General features: G+C 48.8%; 1 protein-coding gene and 1 long non-coding RNA gene across 11 annotated transcripts in view; one reads left to right on the top strand and one right to left on the bottom strand.

Moving 5' to 3' along the window:
* LOC125319673 overlaps window positions 1-1,016 on the bottom strand; it is a 107,351-nt gene extending 106,335 nt beyond the window's left edge. For both annotated transcript variants that reach the window (XR_007200853.1, XR_007200854.1), the window contains exon 1: window positions 370-1,016. This is a non-coding gene — a long non-coding RNA (uncharacterized LOC125319673). The remainder of the gene's footprint in view (window positions 1-369) is intronic.
* Window positions 1,017-2,543: 1,527 nt separating this feature from the next.
* The window catches only part of LOC125320304 (transcription factor 4-like), a 148,266-nt gene continuing 124,798 nt past the window's right edge, over window positions 2,544-26,011 (top strand). For 3 of the 9 annotated variants that reach the window (XM_048292473.1, XM_048292475.1, XM_048292477.1), the window contains exons 1-2: window positions 4,065-4,682; window positions 6,280-6,352. Coding sequence is in view for 5 of the 9 variants with exons in the window: in XM_048292477.1 (XP_048148434.1) it covers window positions 6,311-6,352 (42 nt within the window). In the remaining 4 variants the exon portion in view is untranslated. The other 6 variants (XM_048292480.1, XM_048292471.1, XM_048292472.1 and 3 more) reach the window with 6 other exon arrangements.

The following is a 26,011-nucleotide window of genomic DNA, read 5'->3' on the forward strand; positions in this document are numbered from 1 at the left end:
GGATAGTATAAAATCCAGAGGATTAAAACTGGAAAATTAATAAGACCAGGGCCAGGGTGGCAGTTGATTTAGCCCTTTTCCTACTTAATTTCCAGATAAAACCTCAGAGCCCGTTATTAACCAAATTCCTCATTAATTTGAAGGAAGCATCCCTGGAAGTGTTCAAGGCTAGGTTGGATGGGGCTTGGAGCATTCTGGTCTAGTGACAGACCCTTCCAACCCAAACCATTCCACAATTTTATACCATTCCCCCTCCCTCCGCCTTTCCCCATTCTCTTCTTTATTTTCATTTCCAGTGCCTGCTTATGCACCGGCCCATTGGGAGCTCAGCACCCAAAAAATATTTTAACAGGAATAATTCAAACCTACCTTTTTTAACGGGATACTGAGGGCTGAACGGGTTGAAAGCCTTCAACGGTCAGATCATGGCTGAGGGGCTGAAATCCTTCACAGGCTTTGATGAGGGAGCTGAGGTGTCTGAAGCCCCTCACAGCGTCTTGGTCATGACTGAGGAGCTGAAATCCCTCACAGGCTTTGCTGAGGGAGCTGAGGTGTCTGAAGCCCCTCACAGCGTCTTGGTCATGGCTGAGGGGCTGAAATCCCTCAGAGTTTGCTGAAGCTTGAGGGAGCTGAGGGGGCTGAAGCCCCTCACTGCATCTTGATCATGGCTGAAATGCCTCATGGAGTTTGCTGAAGGCTGAGGGAGCTGAGGGGGCTGAAGCCCCTCACCGCATCTTGATCATGGCTGAAATCCCTCAGAATTTGCTGAAGCTTGAGGGAGCTGAGGCGTCTGAAGCCCCTCACCGCATCTTGATCATGGCTGAGAAGCTGAAGTCCCTCACGGAGTTTGCTGAAGGCTGAGGGAGCTGAGGGGGCTGAAGCCCCTCACAGCGTCTTGGTCATGGCTGAGGGGCTGAAATCCCTCAGAGTTTGCTGAAGGCTGAGGGAGCTGAGGGGGCTGAAGCCCCTCACGGCGCCTTTATCATGGCTGAGGGGCTGAAATCCCTCAGAGTTTGCTAAAGTCTGAGGGAGCTGAGGGGGCTGAAGCCCCTCACGGCGCCTTTATCATGGCTGAGGGGCTGAAATCCCTCAGAGTTTGCTGAAGTCTGAGGGAGCTGAGGGGGCTGAAGCCCCTCACGGCGTCTGATCAGCGGCGCGAAAGAAAAGGCGCGAAAACGGAAGGCGCGAGACTTCGAGGGTCCTCCGAGGGCTGAGGGTGGGGCCAGAGCCGTCCCGGCGGCCACCACGGACTGGGCGGGGCGCGAGCCTCTCACGGCGGAGCGTCGCGAGCCCCTCATGGCGTCGGTTGAGGGCCGGGAGTGCGAGGAACCCTTGGCGGGTCTGTGGGGACCGAAACCCCTCACGGCATCTGATCATGGCTGAGGGGCGCGAAACCCTTCGAGAGTCTGCGGGAGCTGAAACCCCTCGGGGGACTGCTGAGGAGGCTGTAACCACTCATGGCGTCTGGTCATGGTAAGAGGGCGCGCGAAACCCCTCACAGGGTTTGCTGAGGGCTGGGCGGGCTGAGGGGTCTGAAACGCCTCGAGGGTCGTCTGAGGGGTCTGCGCGAAACCTCTCACAACGTTTTCTGAGGGCTGGGGGCGCTCAGGGGCCTAAAACCCTTCGAGGGCCTGCTGAGGGCTCTGAAACCCTTCACGGGTCTGCTGGAGGGGTCTGAAAGCCCTCGCGGGCCTGCTGAGGGGGCTGAAACCCTTGATGGGGTCTGCTCGTGGCTGAGGGCTCTGAAACCCCTCCTGGGTGTGCTCAAGGGCCTGAAAGCCCTCCCGGGTCTTCCTGAGGGTGCTGAAAGCCCTCCCGGGGTCTGACCATGGCGGAGGGTGCTGAAACGCCTCCCGAGTGTGCTGAGGGGCCTGAAAGCCCTCCCGGAGTCTGATCATGGCTGAGGGTGCTGAAACCCCTCCCAGGTGTGCTGAGGAGCCTGAACCCTCACGGGTCTTGCTGACGGTGCTGAAAGCCCTCCCGGGTGTACTGAGGGTGCTGAAACCCCTCCCGGGGTCTGATCATGGCGGAGGGTGCTGAAACCCTCCCGAGTGTGCTGAGGTGCCTGAAAGCCCTCCCGGGGTCTGATCATGGCGGAGGGTGCTGAAACGCCTCCAGGGTGTGCTGAGGGGCCTGAAAGCCCTCCCGGGTCTTGCTGAGGGGCCTGAAAGCGCTCCCGGGGTCTGATCATGGCTGAGGGTGCTGAAAGCCCTCCCGGGGGTGCTGAGGGTGCTGAAAGCCCTCCCGGGGGTGCTGAGGGCTGGGGGCGCGAAGCCCCTCCCGGCTGCGCTCATGGCCGAGTGGCGCAGAAGCCGTCAGGGCTGCGCTGCGGGCCCGGCGGTGCGGCGGGCGCGGATCCCCCTGGGTTTGCGCGGGAACACGTGAGGGGCGCAGCGCGGTGTGAGGGGCGGCGGGGTCCCTCCATCTTGTGAGCCCCGCCGCGCCGTCCCGCCCGCTTCCTCCCGCCCTCCTCCTCCTCCTCCTCCTCCTCGTCATTGTCTGCGAGCGGCGGCGGCGGCGCTTATAAGGCGGCGGGCATTGCCCGGATGTGAGCGGCGGGCGATGCGGCTGCCCGGGCGGGATGCGATCGGCCGCGGCTCGGCGGGGGAGGCCGCGCTGCTGAGCCGGAGGAGGCGGCGGGCGCTGCTCTAAACTTGGACCAAGTTGGGGAACGGGCGGCCCCGCGCTCCCCCGAGGGGGGAGTCGCCTGTTTTTTTTGGGATTTGGGTTTTTTGGTTTTTGGTTTTTTTTAAGGAAGGACAAGGAGGGGGCAAGTCCCCGAGAGCTGCGGCGCTGCGAGCCCGTCACCATGTGTCTGTAAAAACAATAGGGCAAAAGTTGTCGGACCTTCTTTTTTTCCTTTTTTTTTTTTCCTTGGTTTTTAATTTTTAAATTTTTTTCTCTAATTTATATTTTTTTTGTGGCCGGTGGCCGGGCCCCTCAAATCCCAACAAAGCCAGGTGTAGGGTGCCTGTAAAGCTGTGGAATAAACCGGAGCAGGACTGACACTTCCCCTACTTTTTGGTGGTTTTGGAGGGTCACACACGTGTGAGACAATAAAGCACTTTGGCAGAAGATTCCTCTCTTTTTATTTTGATTATTTTTATTCCTTTTTTTTCCTTTTTTTTCCCCCCTTGGAATATTGTGAACATATTTGTGGCCATTTAAGGTAAAGTTCCAATTTGCTGTTAGACTAACTTGTCTGTGGTTTTTTTTTTTTTTTTGCTTTCATTTTTATTTTTTGATTGAAATTGTCGATCCCGATGTGTTATTTAAAAAAAAAAAAAAAAAAAAGAAAGAAAGAAAGTGCAAGTTCCGGGCTGTGTAAATCTATACATTGTATATACATTGCATAGACACGGTGTAACTACACGTGTGGGAGATACACCAAGGTGCAGACGCGGGGACTCGCTGCTTTATTTCCTACCGGAAAATGAACTCCAAGGAGTTCTTTTTAGTGGTGTCTGGCCTGTGAGAGGAAAATATGGAATAAAAGTGGCAGAGGGATGAGGGAAGAAGGAAGGGTAAGGGGACGGGGGGGCTGGCAGCATCCCCAAAAACTTGCGCGTAAATCCAAGGGGCTGCTTTGCGAACTTTGCAGTGATGCTCTGGGAAAATGGGAAAGCTGGGCGATGGGATTGAGCCGGGGGGCGGGAGTAAACCAACCAAAACAAAGCAGGATTATAGATAAAAAATATAAAAAACAAGAAGACGAAGGGAACGGGTAATCCAAGGGGGAAAAAAATATTGTTCCTTTCGGCCAAGTGCCCGCGTCACGTGCGTCCGCGGCCCCGTATAAACGCGCTTCGCCATGTGTGTGCGCGAGCTGGGCGAATCCAACGTGGAATCCTTGGAAAAGTGCGGCGGGAGCGGGCGGGAGCCGAGCGCGGAGCTCCATGAGCGGCGGCGGCGGGTACGGAGGCGGCGCCGGGGCTCGGCGGGGTCGGGGCCGCTGCGCTGGGCTGGGCTCCGCGCCCCTTCCCTCTTCCCTTCCCTTCCCTTCCCTCGGCTCCCCTCCCCCCGGGCGCTGCCTCCGCACAGGCCCGAGCCGCTCCCGGGTTGTTGTCGGCCTTATCCCCCCCCTCCTCTCCGCAAATTAGGAATCGGGGCTAATTGTCCCCCGCTGCCCCCCCGCCCCCGGAACCTGCACTTCGCATCTCGCCGTGGCTTTTTTTCCTCCTCGCTCTTTGCCGTTTCTGCCTCCAAACGCTACTTTGCGTGGAAGAAGGAGAAGGGAAAAAGTTGGGAGCGGATGGCTGTAGTTTCTTCTCTGGGATCCTCATTCATTCCTCGCTGAACCTCCTGTTGCATAAATGATGCTCCGGGAGCGAGGCTTTGCCTTTTTTTCTCTCCTCCGGATTTGGGTTTAAGAGTGGATGTTCCCGGGTTTCGCTCGCCTCTTTGGAAATACAATATCGCTTTTTTTTTTTCTTGTTGTTGTTTTTTTTTTTTTTGCTGCCCCTCCATCTTTTTTTCCCTCCCTTCTTCTTCTCAACCACCCACCCCCCGACCCCCCTTGAAAAAGCAAAATCCGACTGTGTTTCCTGCAAGGCTCGGGATTTCTGATTGCGGTTATTTCCATGTTTCTAGGTTTGTGTGATTTTGCTAAAATGCATCACCAACAGCGAATGGCTGCCTTAGGGACGGACAAAGAACTGAGTGATTTACTGGATTTCAGTGCGGTAAGAAACAACGGTGGAAATTAGCAACAGCTGTAAAAAAAAATAATAAATATCTTCTAGCTGCTCTGTTAACAAAAAAAATCCAGCCAAAAAAAACCCTAAAGCAACAAAACCAACCCCAAACTGTGCTCTAAGTACATTGGGCAATTTTTAATCAGCAGCTAGAAGCATGGTAAATATTTTTTTCGCTTAAAAAAAAATCCAAACTGAGTATTTTTAGTCTTTCTGATTGTGTGTGATGGGAGATGCAGGCGCGTTCGCAGCTTGGTTTCATGTCTCGGACGGCTCAAATCATTCCTGCCAAAAGAAATGCCCCAAAAACTGACCATTTCTCATAATTCCATCGTACCAATATTGCACTTTTATTGTGCTTTAGATTTTCGAGCATTGTTGGCACATGATCTAATTAATTGCTAATGAGTCGCTGATATTCTCCTTTCGGTTCTTCCCTTGTTTCGATTTTGGCACATGGAAAGTGCAAAGAAATCCACGACTGTCTCAGTTTAAAGTTTTCCCTGAAATCTCCTATGGCTTCTGCTGGCATTAAAACTGCTCCAACCTTCTCCTACCTGCCCTAGCTAGGATTTGGGAGTGATTTTTGAAGGAAAGAGGGATTTTTTCCCCCTGGGCTGGTTTGGAGGCCGAACGTTCCGCCGGACGCGTGCACTTGTCTAGTTTTGTCAGGCTCCCCCTCCCCCTCCAGCCCCTTCCTTCCTCTCCCCATCCCCTCCCTTCCCCCCAATATGTCAGGAATATCTCTCTATCCACTTAGTTATTTATTTTAGGGAAGAGCTTTTGCTCGGAGATGCAGGTCTGCTCCTAAAGCCCAGCAAGGCCCCCCCGTTCCCCTGTGTGCTCCAGGCTGGTGCTGCTGCTCCAGCCTCGGCTTGCGAGGGATGGCTTGGGGAAGTTTGGCCAGGAATCGTAGCCTGCGGCAGCTTCGCAGCCCCCTCTCTGCTTGTTGGTGCACTTTTCCCATTTGTTCCTTGGCTTTTTGCAGGCTCTGACTCAGGGAAGGTGCGTATTATCCACTAGACACGTCGGAGAAGGGAGAAACCAATTAGGGTCGAAATAAACGCTGGGAAGAGAGAGAGGAGCGCGAGAGGGAGGGAGAGGGGGCGAGGAGCGAGCCTGGCTTCCAATTGCTCGGTGGGAGAGACGGAATGAGAATTTAGGGCAGGTGGCACTTTGGATTATTATTATTTGGGTTCCCACATGCCAGGCAAATCCTGGAGCGGGATGGAAATGGACGTTGCTACGTTGATGACCAAGGTTGCGACCCATCCCAACTTTTTCTGCCTTTGTCGGCGGGGAGAGGGGAGCGAGCCCCGCTTCCCAGCCTGGAGAACTGCTGGGCACTGGCATGGCTCAAAGGCTTCGGGAAGGGCAGATTGGGAAGCTAATGAGCCTAATAAAAGCGGGATGCTGGTGGCGAGGGGCGGTGGGGGCTGGAAGGAATCTGGACGCCTTTGCAGGGCTGTGGGGGATGATGGTTCGGGGGAGAGAAACTCCTAAGGAACGTGCAAGGAACTTTGGACTGCCAGTGGACTCGGGAATTGCTTGTTTTGCACTAGTAATGCCTCTTTGTTTTTTTTAGATGTTTTCACCTCCTGTGAGCAGTGGGAAAAATGGACCAACTTCCTTGGCAAGTGGACATTTTACTGGCTCAAGTATGTACTGTTTTTTGTTCCATCCGTAGTGAAAACGTTGGGATTTATTTATCCATAGGCATTACCTTTGTTGTGGTGCTTTAATCTCTTGTGGGGAGCAGATTCGTTGGGATTGCAGCGGAATTATTCCTAAGCACTGGTTATTCTTACTCTGATTTTTATTATTATTATTATTATTGTTATTATTATTATTTCCACAAGCCTGGGAGGTTTTTAGAGTACTGCCACACATTTCTGATTTTTTAAAAACCCCTGGACTTCTCCTCTGTGTAATCATTGCTGAAAATTGCTCTAGTTTTACAGTAGATTTATCTTTTTCCTCTAGTAATTTGAGCCTTGGAGAATTTTTTATTTCCAATTCCAAAGCCTCTCTTTGTCTGTCAGGGACGATAGTCAAAACCTCTCGTGTGCAAATGAATTTTGTGCATTAGAATTGAAGCAGAATTGAAGGCTGTTGCAGTTAAATAAATAAAACAAGTATCTGAGGATAAGCACCAGGAAAAGAAGTCTTTAGGATTAGAGAGTGCCGTTTGCTGATGGAATATTTTTTGGGAATTAAAATCTTCAGGTGAGTTTCTTTTGCTGCTTAAAGCCAGGGCATTTTGTTTTTAAACATGGGAGTGTTTTGGAAGAGTTTCCTGCAATTTAGGTGGACGATTTATTCCTTTGGCTGTGGTAGGACTGATGGGCATCTCCTGCATTCCCTAAAAACAGGAGTGGGATGACAAAAGCAGTCTCGGAGCTCTCTGCGGTAGAACATGTGTGGACAATAATTGTCTGGCAACTCAAGTTTATAGAGAGGCTTTTATGTGCCTGACAAATGAGAAGGAGAACTCCCAAAGATGCCTGCTGCACATTTCCTTGCTCTGGGATGGAGTTGCAGTTCCTTGCCTCCATGTACAGGTGGGGAGTTGCAGTGTTTTCAATTCCCAGACGATTCCACATGCCAGCACACCGGCCGGCGTATTGTTGTACCCGGATCCGGCTCCGAATCGGGGGGAATTTGGGCAAGGCTTCCCTGGAAATCCACAGAGAAACCCTTCACTCCAGAGAGTTGCATGCCTGATATTTGCAGGTTTTATCTCAATTCAAGACACCTCTTCTCTTTATTCAGTATTTTATTAAATGCATGGGGACATCAGTCGGCTTTTTATTTCCAGAGCAGGATTTCCACTTGGAAGTTGGTCTGGTTTTTTCAGCTCAATTTCCACCTGAACACTTATTTTGTTCCTTTTCTTCTATTTAGACTTTAAAAATAACAACCTGGGTTTGTTGTAGCTTCACAAACTTGTTTATATTGTGATTATAGCAACTTGGAGAATTTTGCTCTTGGGCTGGGGTAACTTTGCAAACATGAGCTGTAGGTTTGACTCCCAGTTTTTGTCCTTTCCTGACATAATTTTTGAAGCAATGTAGCCGGATCTAAAAATCTCCACTCTATTTGTTTTCAGTGGAGAGGAGCGCAGAGTGGTTGTGCCAGACAAATCAATTTGTCATGCTCAGAGCCCAGTCCATGCAGCAACCACCACTTGGGCTGACAGCAAATGACTCCAGAGTTATATTTAATAATTCCTCCTAAACCTCATCTCCGGAGTCATTTGGATCAGGAGGACAAATCGGAGCAGGGAGTGATTAAATTGTGTTTTATTGTCCTGAAAGCTGAAAGTATCGGAGGGATTTTGACGCATCGGTGTAGCCAGGAGGATGATTTAATGAGCTGCAGGAAGTTAGGAATAAGGAGATAAAGACCACTTAAAACAACACCTGAACTCTCCCACAGACAGAATTCCAAGAGAATTCTCTGACTGCACCGGTGTCTAGTGGTGGAGGATGAAGGAAAAGCTTGGTGAAGCGGCGGGCGCCGTGCATTGGTGGTTGCCTGCACAATGGCAGCAAAGGGTGCCTCTGGAAGGGAAAATCAAGGGAATTTTCCACTTGGAATATCTGTTGCTTGGTTATTAGACAGGGAATTTTGCAGCGAGTGCTTGGTGCTTCCCAGAAAGTTGGGGGTGAATTTCCCCGGCTGCTCCCGGGCAGAGGGTGGATGTGTGGCCTGAGGATGGAGTTGGTGGCTATTGTTTGCCTGGGCAGGGGTGTGAGGAGCCGGGGCTTGGGAAATTGGGATTGGATCGGAGGATACCTGGACACTGCTCCAAGAGACTCTTTCTGTGGCAGGATTAAAGGCAGCCCCAAGAATAATAGCAGACATAGTCTGTTACTCTAATTATGCAGATGGCTAACGGGGAATTTCGGTGAGCGGGCTGTATACTGCTTTTCCTCCTGGAAGTTCTCCCTCTGAAGTTTGAGCTGACCTTTAAATATTCCTCTTTAAAAACAGATTTATTGAGATTCTCTCTGCATTAACCCCAAACTTCTCTTATAGAGGGGAGAAAATAGAGATTAAAAAAAACCAAACAGGCCCCCCAAAGTAATCCTAAGCGGGGAAGTGAAACTAACTGGACTTTAGGAAGTGTGGGAATAATTCCTGCTTAAAGTCATCCCAGTGGCTTTTTCCTCAGCTAATCCATGATGCTGTGTTGTGATTTGCAACGAGCGAGGGAAAAGAAAGTAAAGCCCCGTTTCCTTTGAATCCTGAATTCCACAAACATGGCTTCTCCCCATGTTCCAAAGCGGGGAGGGCTTCGAGGGAGAAAGGAATGTAACCTGAGCTCCAGCCGTGACATTCCCAGGGAGCATTTTTCACATGAAAGGCTTTTGTCAGCCCAGGAAAGGACCAGGAGTTTCTGTTTGATGTTTGCAGGTGTTCGGCACAGAGCACTGAACCAAGGCTGCAGCCTCTGACCTGCACTGGGAGAACTGGGGGAGACTGGAGGGATTGGGAAGCAAACTCCCCTGGAGTTCCCTCCAATTTAGGTCGTATTTGGAAAGTGATTTAATAGCTGTTACTTCAATTGAACAATGCACATTCATTGGGCTGAAGTGGGGGGTTGCTTTTTATTTTTCCTGCTTTGTTTGCCCTTTTTTTAGGACAGTTGCCAAAATAAAATTCATTTTCTCACATCTCCTAAAATTTTGGGAGGAGTTTGCAATTGCTTCCATAGTAAATTTATCTGAAATTTATCCTCATTTAAGTGTGAGGCACTAAAAAATGAAGAGATGATTGCTGGGGATCAGATTTTGAAGCAGCTTTTCCCCCAAGAATTCCCTGGGTCTGTCACATTTGACATATTTCGGTTTTTTATCTGTTAATCAAAGCCCACATCTTCCTGATTCCGTTCAATTTCTGCTCCTTCTATTTAAAGGCTGGAATTTTACCTCCGTTTGGGAGCATCTGTTCTGGATTGCCCACTCTGTAGCTGTTTGAATAGCGTGTGGGTGGGAGCAGAATCAGAGAAAACCGGAATTTTTATCATTGGCCATTCCCATGGCCCAGAAAAAAGGGAAAAATCTCCAGTCTTTGCCTGACCAAATCAAGCAAAGTCCCTTTAAAGGATTTAAATCCTCGCTTTTCATTTTGCCATTAGTTTGATTAGGGCTTGGCCTGCATTAGAGCAACAAATTAATACATCTCTAACGAGGGAGTCACAAATCCAGCATGGTTTAAATTCCTTGGTTTTTTATTCGGGATGTTCTGTGAGGAAATAGTAACAAATATTGTGGGGTTTTTTTAAATGCAGTCTGGTTTTGGAGTGTGGCCTGGTGGGAAAGCTGCAGGATTTTGTTATTATTGTTTGATCATCAAAAAAATGGGATTAAATTGATGCTTTCTCCGGAAGATGTTTTGGAGCTGCTCAGGTGAGGCACACCTGGGATGCCTGCACGGCTCCCGCTGCTCTCAGTAGGAATGGTGCGTGTGCCAGGGAGGATTTGGGAAGCAAGGGATGTGTTTGGGGCTTAGCATGCAGAAATGCCATTCGAAAGGATAAAAAAGGGGAGAAAAAAACCCAAAAGAGGAATTTTTGACTAAAAACCTGCTTTTAAAAAGGAAGTGGTGCAGCAGGTCTGGAGCTGCTGCGGTTCCGTCCGTGGCTCCGTAGGGGAGCCCCCATTTTTCATGGGGTATGTCGGAAAAGAGGGAAAATGGTGCTGGAGTTTGGGTGTTGGCTTGGCCTGCGTCGCCCCGCGTTCCCACCTTTGCCAGGCAGCCTTCCAGGGCTCCGGAGTGCCGGAGGACCCTCCAGCCCCGGCTGCCTGGGTCATATTCCTCCTGGGTTTTCCCTGGTGAAAACTCCATAGCTCCACAAAACAGCTTCCCTGTTTTCCATCCCTAATGTTTCGTAATTATGATTAAGAAGAAGAGGAATGCTGTTGCCTCCCATCCTTCCAGCTATGTTTACTCGGGATCCTCCTCCCTTCCGAGCCCTATCCCAGCCACTTCCGTGGGGGCAGCGAGAGACCCACGCTCTGGGATTTGGAATTGGCCCGAGCCAGCCCGGAGCACACTTGGAGGAGGAGCGGGATATTGAGTTCCAGAGCAGAAACCCTGGATCTTACTCGCAGGAACAAACTGAGCGTGGCCTGCAAAGGACGCTCTGGAGCCGCAGCCACCTTCAATCCCTCAGCTATTTAAATCTGGGAGCTGCGGGCCTGTCGTGGTAATTAAACAGATAAACCCAGCTCAGTCATTCCCGTTGGATAATGGAGATGGGGATTTTCAGGTGCTTTTTGTCATCCTTGTTCCGTGTTACCTTGTCACGGCTCCGGAGTATATTTAATAATTCAGAATTCCCTGTCGGAGCGACTGAACTGCTCCGGGGCCGCATCCAGCCAAATGTCACCCAGTATGGGGACACTGTGCCTGCCCTTGCCAAGTTTAGCAGGAACAGGAATGATGGTTCACATTATTCCCTAGATCTGGGAACAAAGTGTATCTGTTAAACGAGGGAGCTTAGGCCTGGCTCGGAGTTCAGTGGGAGTACAAAGCTTGCTCAGGGGAAAAAAAACATGTGAGGTACAATTTGGCTTCTTCCCATTGGATTTGTACTCGTGCCACTCCCAAATTCATATGGATTTTTTTCAGAGGCAAAAGTGGCTTCCACAGCCTGAATTCCCAAGGAACATGAAATAGGCACAAATAATCCTGGGAACACCAAATTTTCATCTTTCTCACTTATTTTTTGGCTACTGCAGAAATAAAGTGATTTGATTTTTTTATGTTCCCCCCCCCCGCCCCCATTATTTAAAGAGAATTTGGGAATTACTTGGATATTTTCCTTATGTAGGAAGTCAAAGGATTTAAGCCCCTGCTTTGGGATGCCAGGAATGTTGTGAAGAAGCTGCTTGATGTTTTTTTGACAGGATCAGCAAATCTCTTGTAGTATTGTAACGGGGAATAACTTAAATAACACAGGAACAACTAAACCACATGAATATATAGAACGGATTTAAGTTATGGAAGTTTATGCTGTTAATTGCTGAAATCTCTCTGGAATCTTGGAGCACTAAAAGCTGTCCTATAAACAGTTTTGCTTTGAGCTTCAAATTATTCCTTTTGCTTTTTTTTCCTTCATCTGCTCTGATAAACAAAGTCATTTTGGAAGCTTTACAGCTCAAACATTTACTCCGCATGGTAAACTTTTTGTAGCTGGAAATCTGGGGCTCTGCAAATCCCAGGAAAAAGGGAGAGCCCTGGTGACCTGTGATTTTCAAGGACCGATATCCTGATGGGATTTAAATCAGCTCCGATCAGCCGACACCAGCTCTGCAGTTGTTTTAGAAGGAGCGGTTATGGTTTAAAGGTCTTTTCCCAACATTTTCCCAGATACCAGGGCGGTGGACATCAGAGAGAAAAGCTGGAATAACCTGGGAGGGTTTCATATGATGTAGCATAGAAAATGAATGTACATGTAATAGGATGTGCCACCTGCCAGTGGCTGCTCCGTGGAGTTCCTGCCGTACCTCGGCAGCCAGGAGGGATGACAGCGCTTCATCCCGGTCCCTGGAATAATTGAATTGGCCGTTATTTATCGGGAAAACTCGTTGCCGAATTTCCTTCCGCAGCTGATGCCGCCCCTCAGCCGGTGGCAACAAGATGTGGAGGGGCCTCCACTGATTTTCGCTTATCTGGGAGGTGTCCAGTGCCCAAAGTCCACCTCTGTGCCCTTTGGAGGTTTCCAGCCTGGAAATTTGGGCACAAATTCCTGGGCTGGTAACAGTGGCCTGCAAAATTTTCGTCTCAGAGCTATTTGCAGGGAAAACTTCCTGGCAAAGCAAAGGGTTGGAATGCCCAAATTCTTAATTAATTTTTAAAATTTATTTTAAAGGCTGTTGTGGAATTTCTTTTCCTAGCAAACTCTATTAGAAAAAGCCTGGAGAGAGGTTGGAGGATTTATTCCTTCCTTCAAGGTAAGCACTGGGCAGTTGAGCTACATTCAGCCAGGTGGATGGAAAAACAGGCTCATTTGGGTGGATTTTGGGTACATTGTTGGTGTGAGAGCTTTGTGGCAGTCGCCACATCTTTCAAGACTACTCCTAGTAGTAATGATAGTAGTAGCTGTGTCCCATTGTTGTCTGTGCTGGTGTGCATCCAGTTTGGAACCAGCGCTGCCGGATTGTGGAATCTGGCCGATCCTCTCAGCCTGGCGCTGGCTGTCAGGGTTTGGCACGGCCGGGGCCTCTCCTGTGGGCGCCGTGTCCTTTACTCGGGGTTTGCTCGCAGGCTGCAGCGGGTCTGTGGCACAGCAGTGCCCTGGCACGGGGGCCTGGAGCAGGAGCAGAGGAGCCGAGGCTCCCGAGCTCGCCGACTCCCGGGAGAGGGGAAGCGGCTCCGGCTCTGGGCTCGGAGTGACGGCAGGTTGGCCATGCAGGATGCAGGCGGCATTCCTGGCAGGATTCCCGGCAGCTCTGGCCCTTCCTGCCCTGCACCCGGCTTCCCAGTGGCAGGGCATTGCTGTGTGTATATGGCACCCCAGGCTGGCACAGGGGTGGGAATGTACAGGCTCCCTTCTTTGTCATATGTGCGTGTGACGCCCTGCTTCGTCGTGTGTGTGTGTCGCCCTGCCTCATCACCCATATATGTATGGCACCCTGCATATATATGGCTTCTGCTTTCCCATACATGTGTACTCGGCACCTTGCTTTGTCTTACATGTGTGCGTGTTTATGGCACTCTGCTCTGTCATGTATGGGTGTGTATACGGTCCCGGTAGGCACATGGATGTGTACACGACACCCTGCTTTGTCACACATTTACAGCCCTTTGTCGTGTGTGTGCATGGTCCCTTCTTAGCCACGTGTGTGTATGTCACCTGCTCCGTCCTACGTGTGTGCGCTCCGTCCTATATGTGTGTGTGTGCTCCATCCTATGTGTGTGTGTGCTCAATCCTATACGTGTGTGTGCTCCATCCTGTGTGCGTGTGTGTGCTTAGTCCTATACATGTGTGTGCTCCATCCTATGTGTGTGTGCTCAATCCTATACATGTGCATGCGCTCCATCCTCTGTGTGTGTGTGTGTGTGTGTGTGCGCTCCATCCTATATATGTGTATGTGTGTGTGCTCAATCCTGTGTGTGTGTGCTTCATCCTATGTGTGTGTGTGCTCAATCCTATGTGTGTGTGTGTGCTTCATCCTGTGTGTGTGTGCTCAATCCTATGTGTGTGTGTGCTTCATCCTATGTGTGTGTGCTCAATCCTATGCGTGTGTGTGTGTGCGCTCCATCCTATATATGTGTTTATGTGTGTGTGCTCCATCCTGTGTGTGTGTGCTTCATCCTATGTGTGTGTGTGCTCAATCCTATGTGTGTGTGTGCTTCATCCTGTGTGTGTGTGCTCAATCCTATGTGTGTGTGTGCGCTCCATCCTATATATGTGTTTATGTGTGTGTGCTCCATCCTGTGTGTGTGTGTGCTCAATCCTATGTGTGTGTGTGTGCTCAATCCTGTGTGTGTGTGCTCCATCCTATGTGTGTGTGTGCTCAATCCTATGTGTGTGTGTGTGCTTCATCCTGTGTGTGTGTGTGCTCAATCCTATGTGTGTGTGTGTGCTTCATCCTGTGTGTGTGTGCTTCATCCTGTGTGTGTGTGCTCAATCCTATGTGTGTGTGTGCTTCATCCTGTGTGTGTGTGCTCAATCCTATGTGTGTGTGTGTGTGCGCTCCATCCTATATATGTGTTTATGTGTGTGTGCTCCATCCTGTGTGTGTGTGCTTCATCCTGTGTGTGTGTGTGCTCAATCCTATGTGTGTGTGTGTGCTTCATCCTGTATGTGTGTGCTCAATCCTATGTGTGTGTGTGCTCAATCCTATGTGTGTGTGTGTGCTTCATCCTATGTGTGTGTGCTCAATCCTATGTGTGTGTGTGTGCTTCATCCTGTATGTGTGTGCTCAATCCTATGTGTGTGTGTGCTCAATCCTATGTGTGTGTGTGTGCTTCATCCTATGTGTGTGTGCTCAATCCTATGTGTGTGTGTGTGCTTCATCCTATGTGTGTGTGCTCAATCCTATGTGTGTGTGTGTGCTTCATCCTATGTGTGTGTGCTCAATCCTATGTGTGTGTGTGTGCTTCATCCTGTGTGTGTGTGCTCAATCCTATGTGTGTGTGTGTGTGTGCGCTCCATCCTATATATGTGTTTATGTGTGTGTGCTTCATCCTATGTGTGTGTGTGCTCAATCCTATGTGTGTGTGTGTGCTTCATCCTGTATGTGTGTGCTCAATCCTATGTGTGTGTGTGCTCAATCCTATGTGTGTGTGTGTGCTTCATCCTATGTGTGTGTGCTCAATCCTATGTGTGTGTGTGTGCTTCATCCTGTATGTGTGTGCTCAATCCTATGTGTGTGTGTGCTCAATCCTATGTGTGTGTGTGTGCTTCATCCTATGTGTGTGTGCTCAATCCTATGTGTGTGTGTGTGCTTCATCCTATGTGTGTGTGCTCAATCCTATGTGTGTGTGTGTGCTTCATCCTATGTGTGTGTGCTCAATCCTATGTGTGTGTGTGTGCTTCATCCTGTGTGTGTGTGCTCAATCCTATGTGTGTGTGTGCTTCATCCTATGTGTGTGTGCTCAATCCTATGTGTGTGTGTGTGTGTGCGCTCCATCCTATATATGTGTTTATGTGTGTGTGCTTCATCCTATGTGTGTGTGTGCTCAATCCTGTGTGTGTGTGTGTGCACTCCATCCTGTATGTGTGTGCTCCATCCTGTGTGTGTGTGTGTGTGTGTGTGTGTGCTTCATCCTATGTGTGTGTGTGCTCAATCCTGTGTGTGTGTGTGTGCACTCCATCCTGTATTTGTGTGTGCTTCATCCTGTGTGTGTGTGCTCCATCCTATGTGTGTGTGTGCTCAATCCTGTGTGTGTGTGTGTGCACTCCATCCTGTATGTGTGTGTGCTTCATCCTGTGTGTGTGTGTGCTCCATCCTATGTGTGTGTGTGCTCAATCCTATACATGTGTGTGCTCCATCCTATGTGTGTGTGAGCTCCATCCTATATGTGTGTGTGTGTGCTCAATCCTATACATGTGTGTGCTCCATCTTATGTGTGTGTGAGCTCCATCCTATATGTGTGTGTGTGCTCAATCCTATACATGTGTGTGCTCCATCTTATGTGTGTGTGAGCTCCATCCTATATGTGTGTGTGTGCTCAATCCTATACGTGTGTGTGCTCCATCCTGTGTGTGCGCTCAATCCTATACATGTGTGTGTGTGCACTCCATCCTATATATGTGTGTGTGTGTGCTCAATCCTATACGTGTGTGTGCTCCATCCTATGTGTGCATGTGTGTGCTCAATCCTATACATGTGTGTGCTCGATCCTATGTGTGTGTGTGCTCCATCCTGTGTGTGTGTGTGCTCAATCCTGTATGTGTGTGTGTGTGTGTGTTCTCCATCCTATGTGTGTGTGCTCCATCCTATGTGTGTGTGTGTGTGCTTCATCCTATATGTGTGTGTGTGTGTGTGTGCTCCATTCTGTATGTGGGTGTGTGCGTGTGCTCCATCCAATATGTGTATATTTATATGCTCCACCCTATATGTGTATATTTATATGCTCCACCCTATATGTGTACATGCATATGCTCCACCCTATTATGTGTACATGCATATGCTCCACCCTCTATGCGTGTCTGTCGCCCCGTGCTCCCGGCGAAGTGTGTGTTAAAAACCCAAACCAAAACCCCGTGGAGTATCAAGGACACGGAGATCAGGATTTCTGCCGGGACAATCGTAGGGGTCCACAAATGGGAAAACTCAGAAATCACTGGATTCATTCTTAGGCATGGATGTAATCCCTAAGAAAACAGGGATTGGGTTCTTTTTGTTCGGTAGTATCTAAAAATCAGACTCGCTCCCGGTGCTGTCTTTCCTGCCTGTGTTGCTCCTGAAAATTTGGGACTGTGGGGTTAACGTGCTTTTCCATTGCCTGTACATTTAAATACGCTCGAGCTATTTGATAAACAACTGCTCCCAAGCTTTGGTGATATTAAATCCAGCTAAATAAGATTCCCCATGGAATATCGAGGCTCTAATTGAATCTCAGGGGTTCTGGGCCCGTTCACAAACAGCCTTTGAATTGTTTTTGTTCCTGACGTCAGCCCAGGGCTTGATTGAATTATGGCCTTGGACTGCGGGAGCACCTGCCAGGGCCACTGCACTGAAGGGTCCAGCAGCGTTTCCAGGACAAACCTCGCTAGGAAGTTACTTCCAGCCTGGGATACAAACTTCCAGCCGGGAAGCAAAGCTGGCAAAACCAAATAAATTCCCTCAATTCTCCTCTTCCCTTGGTGATGCTCCGATGCTGCTCCTTGGGTGCAGCGCTGTTTGAGGTGACCTCGGGCTGTGACAGAGGAGAGGCTGAAATACTGGGATCTAATGAAATGACACAAAAGAGACTTGTTTCTTTGGGATTTTGGGAAAAAAGGCAGGGAAGAGGCTGGGACAGAGTCAGGTGCTGTAATTCCCGTGGCACAAAGCTGTTTGGGTGGACTTTGGGAATACCTGTGAGCACAGTCCATCTCTGCTGAGACTGCCAGAGGGCACAGCCCGGTTTTCCTCATTTTTTTAAGGGAGAAGTGACAGCAGGTATTTTGGGAGAGGAGCAGGGATGAGGCTACTGCCTTCCTGATAAGGCAGATCCAACATCAGAGCTGGAAGACAGTGGCCTGAGAGCTTAAGTTTTACCTGAGACTGTGGCAGCCTGTCCTGGGTTCATCCACAGGAGCACGCGAGCTCTTTACCCTCCTGCTTTTCCAGGATTAGCTGTTTTCCTTGGATTGTGCATTAAATGATGTGTTAGGGCCTGAGCAGAGCCCAGATGATTCTTCATTCCGCGGGGTCCGAGTTGTCAGCAAGCGTCGCTTAACTTGAGTTTTCTGTCCCTAATCCCTTTGCTGATTTTATACTCTCTGGAAGCATACACTCACTTAGGAAATCCTGGGTCTTGTTGGATAAACAGAGGAAAATTCCCATTCCTAAAATTAGCTCTTTTGTAAACACCACAAATTACAGCATTAATTTATGAACCAGCACAATAACGAATGGGCATCGGGCTTTTCCCTCTCCTAATGTCCTCGTTTATATTCCATAGATTTTTTTGTCTTACTTATATGCCATATATTTTTTGTTTATATTCTATATATTTTTCCCATTTTTATTCCGTAGATTTATTTGTTCATCCTGTGATCTCTGCCTTTTAGAAGCGACGTTCATTAGCAGCAGCGCGGTGCCGAGCATTCGCGCCGTGCTCGTGTCGAGCTTTGATTGAGAGCTTTGGTCAGTGTGGAGCAGTGATGCTTCCCATGACTGGAGTGCCCAGCAAATCCTGGGAACGTGTTGCTATCCAATTAGGAAGTTAACCTGGAAAGATATCCAGGATCAGAACAGAAGGCCGCAGCTTGGCTTTTATCCGCATGCCGGCTCTGTCGCACGCCGTTCCTTGCACAGGTGCTGCTTCCTTGGCCGTGGCAGAAACCTTTAACCAGAAAATTATTGGGATTCAATTGTCCTTTTCCTTTTAGTCACAAACCCAGTTTAACTGAAGCACAAGAATATTGTCAAATTGAAAATAAATTTATAGATAATGTATAGAAAGTGACTCGTTTAGGACAGGAAAAGCCCTTCATTATCTGAGCACTGTGGGGCAAGATTTGGGCTTTTAGGGGCAAAATTGGGTCTTTTGGGGACAAAATTATGCCTTTTTCAGACAAAATTGAGGTTTTTTGCAGCACAAAGCCAGAGTTGAAAGCTCTGCCATTTCTTTGTGAGTGTGATATGGGGCAGTGGTGAAACACATTCCAAAAACAAGGATTCTCCTGTCTCCAGCCCACGGGCTTGCCTGGATGTGACTTAGGCAGCACCTCCAGCCCCTTTAATTCCAACCTTCTCTTGTCTTGTCTAAGGTGCAGAAAATTCTTTATTTAACGTTTAGGAGGGGAGGGAAGAAGGAAGTGAAACCCCTTGTGAGCCAAAACTGAGCAGATAAAGTCATTTTTATTTGCATTTTTCCGCTCCTGGAATCCCCCTCCCTGCAAGTGCTCGTCGCCATCAAACCACAGTATCTGACTAGAAGGGGAAGATGAGTTCTATTAAATATTATGTTGAAACTTTAAATAGAGATAAAACTGGTTTCTAACATCTTTTGAAGTGTAAAATAAATCCTGTGGCTCTTGGGCACAATTGTGGTGTTGATAAACAGGGCAGGGCCTAATGGCGAGTTGTTCTTTCCTTAATCCAAAAGAGCAGGAGCTTAAATAGAAAGTGCAGGATTATAAAAGAAGCTGCTTTATTCCTTTTTATTTTTCAGAAGAGAAAGTTGTTTCCTCTTATTCAGCTCAGTGCCAGAAAAATCAACTCGTCGTGGTGTCCAGAGGGGTGGGATGGAGCCCTCACAGTGAACAGGGAATCGTGGAGGGTCACAAGTGTTGTGTGTTCACTGGAGTCACTTGGGAATTTTATTAATGATATTTACAAAGATATTTTGCTGGTTTAAGCCCCTTCCCTTGCCCGTGGCTGTCAGAAAAACGTGGTTCAGGAGGGAATTGCGAGCAAACCGGGATAATCTGTCGAGCAGACTCCCATTTGCCTGTGGTGTTGCTCGGAATTCGATTGAAAAGGGCAAAAAAAAGCTGAATAAGGCCAGGAGTGAATTCAAACCTGCGAGCTGACACTGGAGGCAGGGGCTGGAGGCAGAGCATTGTTCCCGCTCCCAGCCGCCGTGCCAGGAGCCAGGGAAGGGAAGGGAAGGGAGGCCGAGCTGCTGGCTCGTGTCACAGATGGCACCCATCTCCCTACTGTGACTTGGATCAAACACTGGCGTCTTAATCGAGCGGAAGCATCGAGGTGCCTCCCTGGAGGTAAGGCATCCTTATCCCTCTTTAAGATAAGGGTTTAAGGTGCCTCTTTCAAGGGATCTGTCTTCATCGCGCTTGTAAAGCCGGCTCGGGGACTGCGGCCCTGCTTTGAGATGGCTGGAGTTAAACGGGATGAATCCCATCCCAGCTGTCCCCTGGGGCTTCTGAAATCCTGATTTTGTGGAAATCTGTATTTGCTTTTAGACCCCCAAACAGCAGAAGCTGTCTCTGAAGAATCGGGAGCCCACCTGATATAGCCTGGCAGCCCCAGGCTGCAGCGTGTTCCGTTCTTATTTATGGATTTATTACATTTATCCCATTTATTAAAGACTGCCACTGTGCTTGGTGTTGTGCTTTTCCGAGGGTTAATTGGTTCCAGTTGCAGAGTTAATTGATTTCGCTTGGCTCCCAAGGAGGAGATGTGAAATGGAGGCTCTTCCAAGGGTGACACTTCCCGGGAGAGGCAAACACCTCCTCTCCCCTTCCTGCGAGGTACAATCCTCCTTTGGACCTAAAGAGAGGGAATATTTGCCGCCTCACCGTTTCATCTCATCCTAGAAAATTCCTTCCAAGTGGCAGGGAGTCTCTGCACTCCTCAACGTCCCCAGTATTAGCAGCTTTGGATTTGCTTCCAAGGCGGTGACTAATAGCACCAGATTCCAACTTGTTATGCCGACGCTTTTGACTCAGTCCCAATTTTGCCTTCCCTCCACGAGCTACTTTGTTCTCCCAAAATCATTGTGACGACTTCTTTTTCCAACTTGAAAAGGGTTTGGATCTTTAGAGTTTCCTGAGAGGACTTTTAGGAAAAACATCTCGTTTAGTGATGGTTCTGTATGGAATCATCAAAAATTTGGGAGGCTTGCTGCCTAATCCTGGATTTAGGAATTTTTTTGGTGTTCGTCTCACTCGGAATTCTGACAAACAGCTACTTCTCCTCGTCGTTAGGGGCAGAGAATTAATAAATATGGGAAAGACAATGTGGCAAATGTGATCTGGGCACTATGGCTTGAGAACCTTGACTTGCTTTTCCTGGAGTCCTGGAATGGTTTGGGTTGGGAGGGACTTTAACACTCACCTTGTTCCAGCCCTCTGCCGTGGGCAGGGAACCTTGCACTACCCCAGGCTGTTTTCTGGGAATAAGATGTGCTCCAGCTCCATGGGTACTTATGAAGGCACTTCCTCGTATCCTTCCCTTTTATCCATCAATGGAAAATTAAAGCTCCCATTTCCTGGTTGCTTCGTTGGCTGAAGCCTCCTTCAAGCACACATCCCATAATTTGGCTTATTCAGCTCCTCCTTGTGCTCATGGTTGTCTTCCATTCACCTCCAGCATGGATTCGGGGAGAGGGGAAGGATGAATATGGATGAATGGATGAGTACAAGTGCTGGGAGTGATTTTCAGCGCTTCTCCTGTTCCGTTCGTCAGGCTCACATGGAAAACTGGCAAGCTCGGGCCCGTAGTTTGAATCACCAAGTGCACTTCATGTGCTCTTCCCCGGAGATGGGAAGCAATGGGAATTTTCCTGCTGACTTCCCTAGGAGGAGTTTTTTCATGGACAGGGTCAGGCACTGGAAGGGGCTGCCCAGGGAGGTGCTGGAGTCCCTATCCCTGGAGGTGTCCAAGGAATGCCTGGATGTGGCACCCAGTGCTCTGCACTGGATCAGTCACAGGTTGGACTCCATGGTCCTGGGGGCTTTTCCAACTGCAATGATCCTGGGAATAGGTGAGCACCTATTTATTTAAGCTTGCCCAGAAGAACTGGTTTTTTCCCTATTCCCCTTAGGATTTTGCTGGGATCCAATATTTGCCGGGATTGAAAAGTTGTTCCTTCCAGCATTTTGAAGTGACTTAAAAGTGGTTTTCTCCATCAATTTGTAAGGATCTGGAAAACATTCTTCCCTTTTAAAAAAATTCCCTGCCATCCTTCTCACCAATGCACGCTCTGCCTTTCCTTGGCCTACTGTTAAATATAAACATCTTTAAAAAACCAGGGATATATTCCCACACACCACATTATCCCGATCCGGCGTAAGCATCTGTGGTTGTAAGTGCACTTCATTTCACCTAATTAAGTTATTTAGTCATTTACACATTAGCGATGTACTACAGATTCCACTCTGACAGGAGCGGCGTGTAATTACACCCCGCTTTTCCCTGCTCCATTAGGGCCGGGATGAGGCCGGATAGCCCGGCCCCAAAGCCATGGGTGAAAAGAATGAGAGGTTGTTAGGGCCAAGTGGAGGGAACGGCCCCAGGGGTGCAAGCAGCACTTGGCCCCCAGTTACCTTCTCCCGGTATGGAGAGAGGGAGGGTCAGGAGGTTTTCTGAGGCGAACCAAAGGCCAATCACCATTCCCTAATTGCTGGTGTTGGTGTCCAAGGCTGGAATTCCTGAAATTAATAAGGTTTGTGAAGGCACGACTAGATTTGTGTGGGTTTTGCTCCTGCATTTTGGTGGTTTCCTGATGGAAACCAATCTTCCAAAGGTTTGGTGTCCCTCCATCGCTTCCTTCCACCATCAGAGCTCCTCCTCAGTGGTGTTGGATTCTTCGCTGTGAGGGTGGGGAGCCCCTGGCACAGGCTGCCCAGAGCAGCTGTGGCTGCCCCTGGATCCCTGGCAGTGTCCCAGGCCAGGCTCGAGCCGTCTTGGAGCCACCTGGGACAGTGGAAGGTGCCCCTGGCATGGCAGGGGTGGCGCTGGATGGGCTTTGAGGTCCTTCCAATCCAAATCCATTCCATGATTCCACGAGTCCTACTCAAAGATGAGTTCCATTGGCTTTGCCAGAGGAAGGGTCTCATGCAGTCCTGACACGCTGAATTCCACGCGTGTACAGCGCTAGGAATTGGCTGTGACTTCCCGAAATTCCGTGGACCCGTGCCAGGCTCGCGCTCGTGCAGCTCCAGCTCCTCTTTGCTGTTGTCGCGGCACCGAGCGCGCACGATGTGCAAAGTCAGCGCTATTTAAAGCGCTCGGTTTGCAGAGGAAACACCTCTAACCTTCCAATGTGGGAATGAGATGGCAACCTACTTCTGGAGCTTCCCCAGGTTTTTCCATGAGCATGGGTTTGCTTCCATCAGGGAAGTTCTCCGGGGAGTGAAATAGTGCAGACGTTGGTTGTTGTCACTTCTCTTTAAAGAGACGCCAGCGATGACATCTTAGACCATCATACACACTTACAGAAGGAGGCATGGATTTAAGGTGTTCCCTGCTTTCTTTCCTGGCCTTTTTGAAATTAAGTGGCTGGATCCTTGGGATGAAGAGGGAAATTTCCTCCTTAAGATAGAATTTCTAGATCTGTGTTAAATTATCAATTCACCCTTTCCTGGGATCAATTCCCTTTCACCTGGGATAAAATTCCAGGTCTGGGGAGCTCTGTGAGAGCTGGAGAGGAACTTTGGGCAAGGGCCTGGCATGCCAGGACAAGTGGGAATGGCTTCCTACTATCAGAGGGCAGGGCTAGATGGGATATTGGGAAGGAATTCCTGGCTGTGAGGGTGGGCAGGCCCTGGCACAGGGTGCCCAGGGAAGCTGTGGCTGCCCCTGGATCCTTGGAAGTGTCCAAGGCCAGGTTGGATGGGACTCGGAGCCACCTGGGATAGTGGAAAGGGTCCCTGGAGTAGATCAAAAATAACTGTGGATGGATACGGAAATAATGAGAGCAGTAAGAAGGATAAAGTAGGTGCTTACTTGAGATTTTTCTGGTTTTAACTCCTATTAATGTTTATTTGAACTCGGAGCGTGAGGACCAAGTTTCCCAGTTTCCTGTCATACGAGTCGCTATCCAAAGGGAGATATCCCCAATGGAAAACCAGAGAGCCTACGTAGATCTCTTTGGTCTCACAGGCAGCCCATTAATTTGCTCAAATTAAATATTATCTTTAAATATTGCAAGGTTAAATGTCCACTGATAATGGATTTAGACGGCCATTAAGACCTAATTGCTCCCTAATGGAGTTGGCCAAAGACATTTATTTGATAGAACTTCTTGAAAAGGGACTAAAAGCACCAGGAGGGTTTTTTCCACTGGTCTTTTTTCATATCCATGTAGGAGATTAAATTCCATTTTCATTTAACACTGTGGGACCTGGTCTGGAGAATCACAGAATCCCAGAATCGCTGCGGTTGGAAAAGACCTCCAAGGTCATTGAGTCCGACCTGTGACCGATGGTCAACCAAGGAGAGATTCCAGAGGGCCTGGAACAAACTGGGAGGATGATCCCAACTGGTTTGGACCTTCTTCCTCCCCACAGCTCCCGACAGGAGGGTGGAACCAGGTGAGAGTTGGGAGTCTTCTCTCAGGAGGAAGCTCCAGGACAGGAGGAAATGGCCTCAGGCTGGACATCAGGAGGAATTTCTCCATGGAAAGGGTGGTCGGCTCTGGGAGTGGGCTCCCCGGGGAGGAGCTATCCAAGGAATGACTGGAGTCTGGTCTGAGTGAGCCGGTGGGGATCCACGATCCTGAAGCTCTTTTCCAACCTAAATGACTCTGAATTGTCCTTGGCTGCAAATCCCATTCCATGGAAGTTTCCTGCTCCATTTTCAGCAATCTCGCAGGACTTTTTTATGGCAGGAAGAGGATAAATATCCATATTTTCTTGGATAGTGGCTTGTGTTTCAAGCCTGCAAGGGCCTTAATCATGAGGAGATGTTATCCTGTAAATGGGATGTTTTTCTTCTCCAGCAATGTTTAATGAGATCCTATCAAGAAAAAGACTTCCTTAAAAGAAAGGAAAATGCTGCTCTCCCTGTCACAGTTTTATATCAGCAATTAAAGCATCTCTGGGCCATGGTCCTGCTTGGCTTTTGCCTTCTCCATGCAATTCATGTCGTGGCAGCAATGAATCAAGTGGAATTTTGCTTCCCTTTCCCTGTTCTGCATCTCCTGAGAGAAAACAAGAACCAGAGTGATTCACAGGGAAACATTTGTAGGAGTTTCTGGGATTTGGAATTAATTTAGAAGATGGATTTCAGAAAGGTTGGCCTTTATCTTCTTGGTTTTCCCTAAAAATACAGCGGAGAGGGATGTGATGAGGACAACCCATCACTCCAAGGAGCACTGGTGACCCACTGAACAGCCAGTCCATGTGTTTTAATTCCTGGTGCTTTCATTCCAAACCTTTGGGTGGATTCTGACTCACTTTGTAGAATCTGATCTTTTTTAAGGATAAAATCCTTGGTTTGGTAGGTTTTGTCCCTCAGGGATTAGTGAGACAAGACTGTGCTGTATGAGCAGGGCCTCCTTATTCCATGCTTCCCTGCACCAAATACTAGGATAATAAATGTGTTTCCAGTGGAAGAGTTCCTCATGCAGGAGGATGTTCTTAGTTTGGATGACAGGGAGAACCCCTTTGGTGTGTCTGGGATCACACAGTTCCACGTGGAGCCACCAAACCTGCCTGGTCACACTGAGAGACCCTTGGCTTCCCCTTGGGCTCCTTCCAGGAAGGTGCTGGAGATTTCCCTTTCCAAGGAAAGCTCTGTTGTTGATTCAGAATGCATGAAACACATTTGGAAAATTATTTATCTATTAATTAATCCTTTCCCATTCTTGCCGTGTTTGATGGCTTTACCGTATCCATGGAATGCTATTTTTGTGTTTTATGATTGGCTTGATGAGGTAAGGAAGGAAAACAAACTGGGATGGTTGAAAAATGGGGAAGAAAATCCAACCAAACCCCCAAAACCTGCAAAACGAATTGACCTCTAAACAGGGATTTTTTTCTCCAAGCAGTCATTCCAGGGGGAAATCAAGGAATAGGTTTATTTGTAAGTGCTTTTACCTCGGGGGTCAGGGCGGCCCTTTCCCTGGAGCGCTCCTTCCTTCTGCATCTTTGGCCTGATAATCTGGATGGATCTGGGGAGGTTCCCAGTGTTCAGTAGGGAAAAGCAAACCTGTGCTTTCAGTATCTGCCTTGGCTTTCCATGCCGCCGCCTGCTCTGACCTCTCCTCCACTCGCATGGAGAAGTGGGGCAGGGAGCGAATAGGAAATCCTTGTTTTCCACAAAAAATGCTGAAAACCATCATTTTGCCTTTGTTCCATTTACTTCCGAAGTTTGGGAGTCAAAAAACGGAAAGCAGGAAGCAAAATCTTCTTGTTTTTCCATCTTTGCCCAAGACGAGTCATCTTGTTTGCTTCCCTTTTTTAACCATTTCCCGGGAATCCGTGGTGGTTCTTTTTAACCATAGATCGAGGCAAAGATTCCTGAAAGAACAAGTGGGATCCCAGTAAAACGGAGCCTTTGATTTATTTATTTGGAAAATCAGCGCTGGGGTGGGCTGGGTCTGAACTCCAACCTCCTTGTGAGGGAGCAGAGCCGAAACAAAGAGGAGGATCCTTCCCCAGGAGCTTAAAGCGGGAATCTAAAGCAAGGGAGAACAGATGGATGGACAGATTGGGGAGCCCGGGAAAACAAAGAGCC

The sequence above is a fragment of the Corvus hawaiiensis genome, chromosome Z, assembly GCF_020740725.1.
Source record: "Corvus hawaiiensis isolate bCorHaw1 chromosome Z, bCorHaw1.pri.cur, whole genome shotgun sequence".
In the NCBI taxonomy this organism is placed as follows: domain Eukaryota; kingdom Metazoa; phylum Chordata; class Aves; order Passeriformes; family Corvidae; genus Corvus; species Corvus hawaiiensis.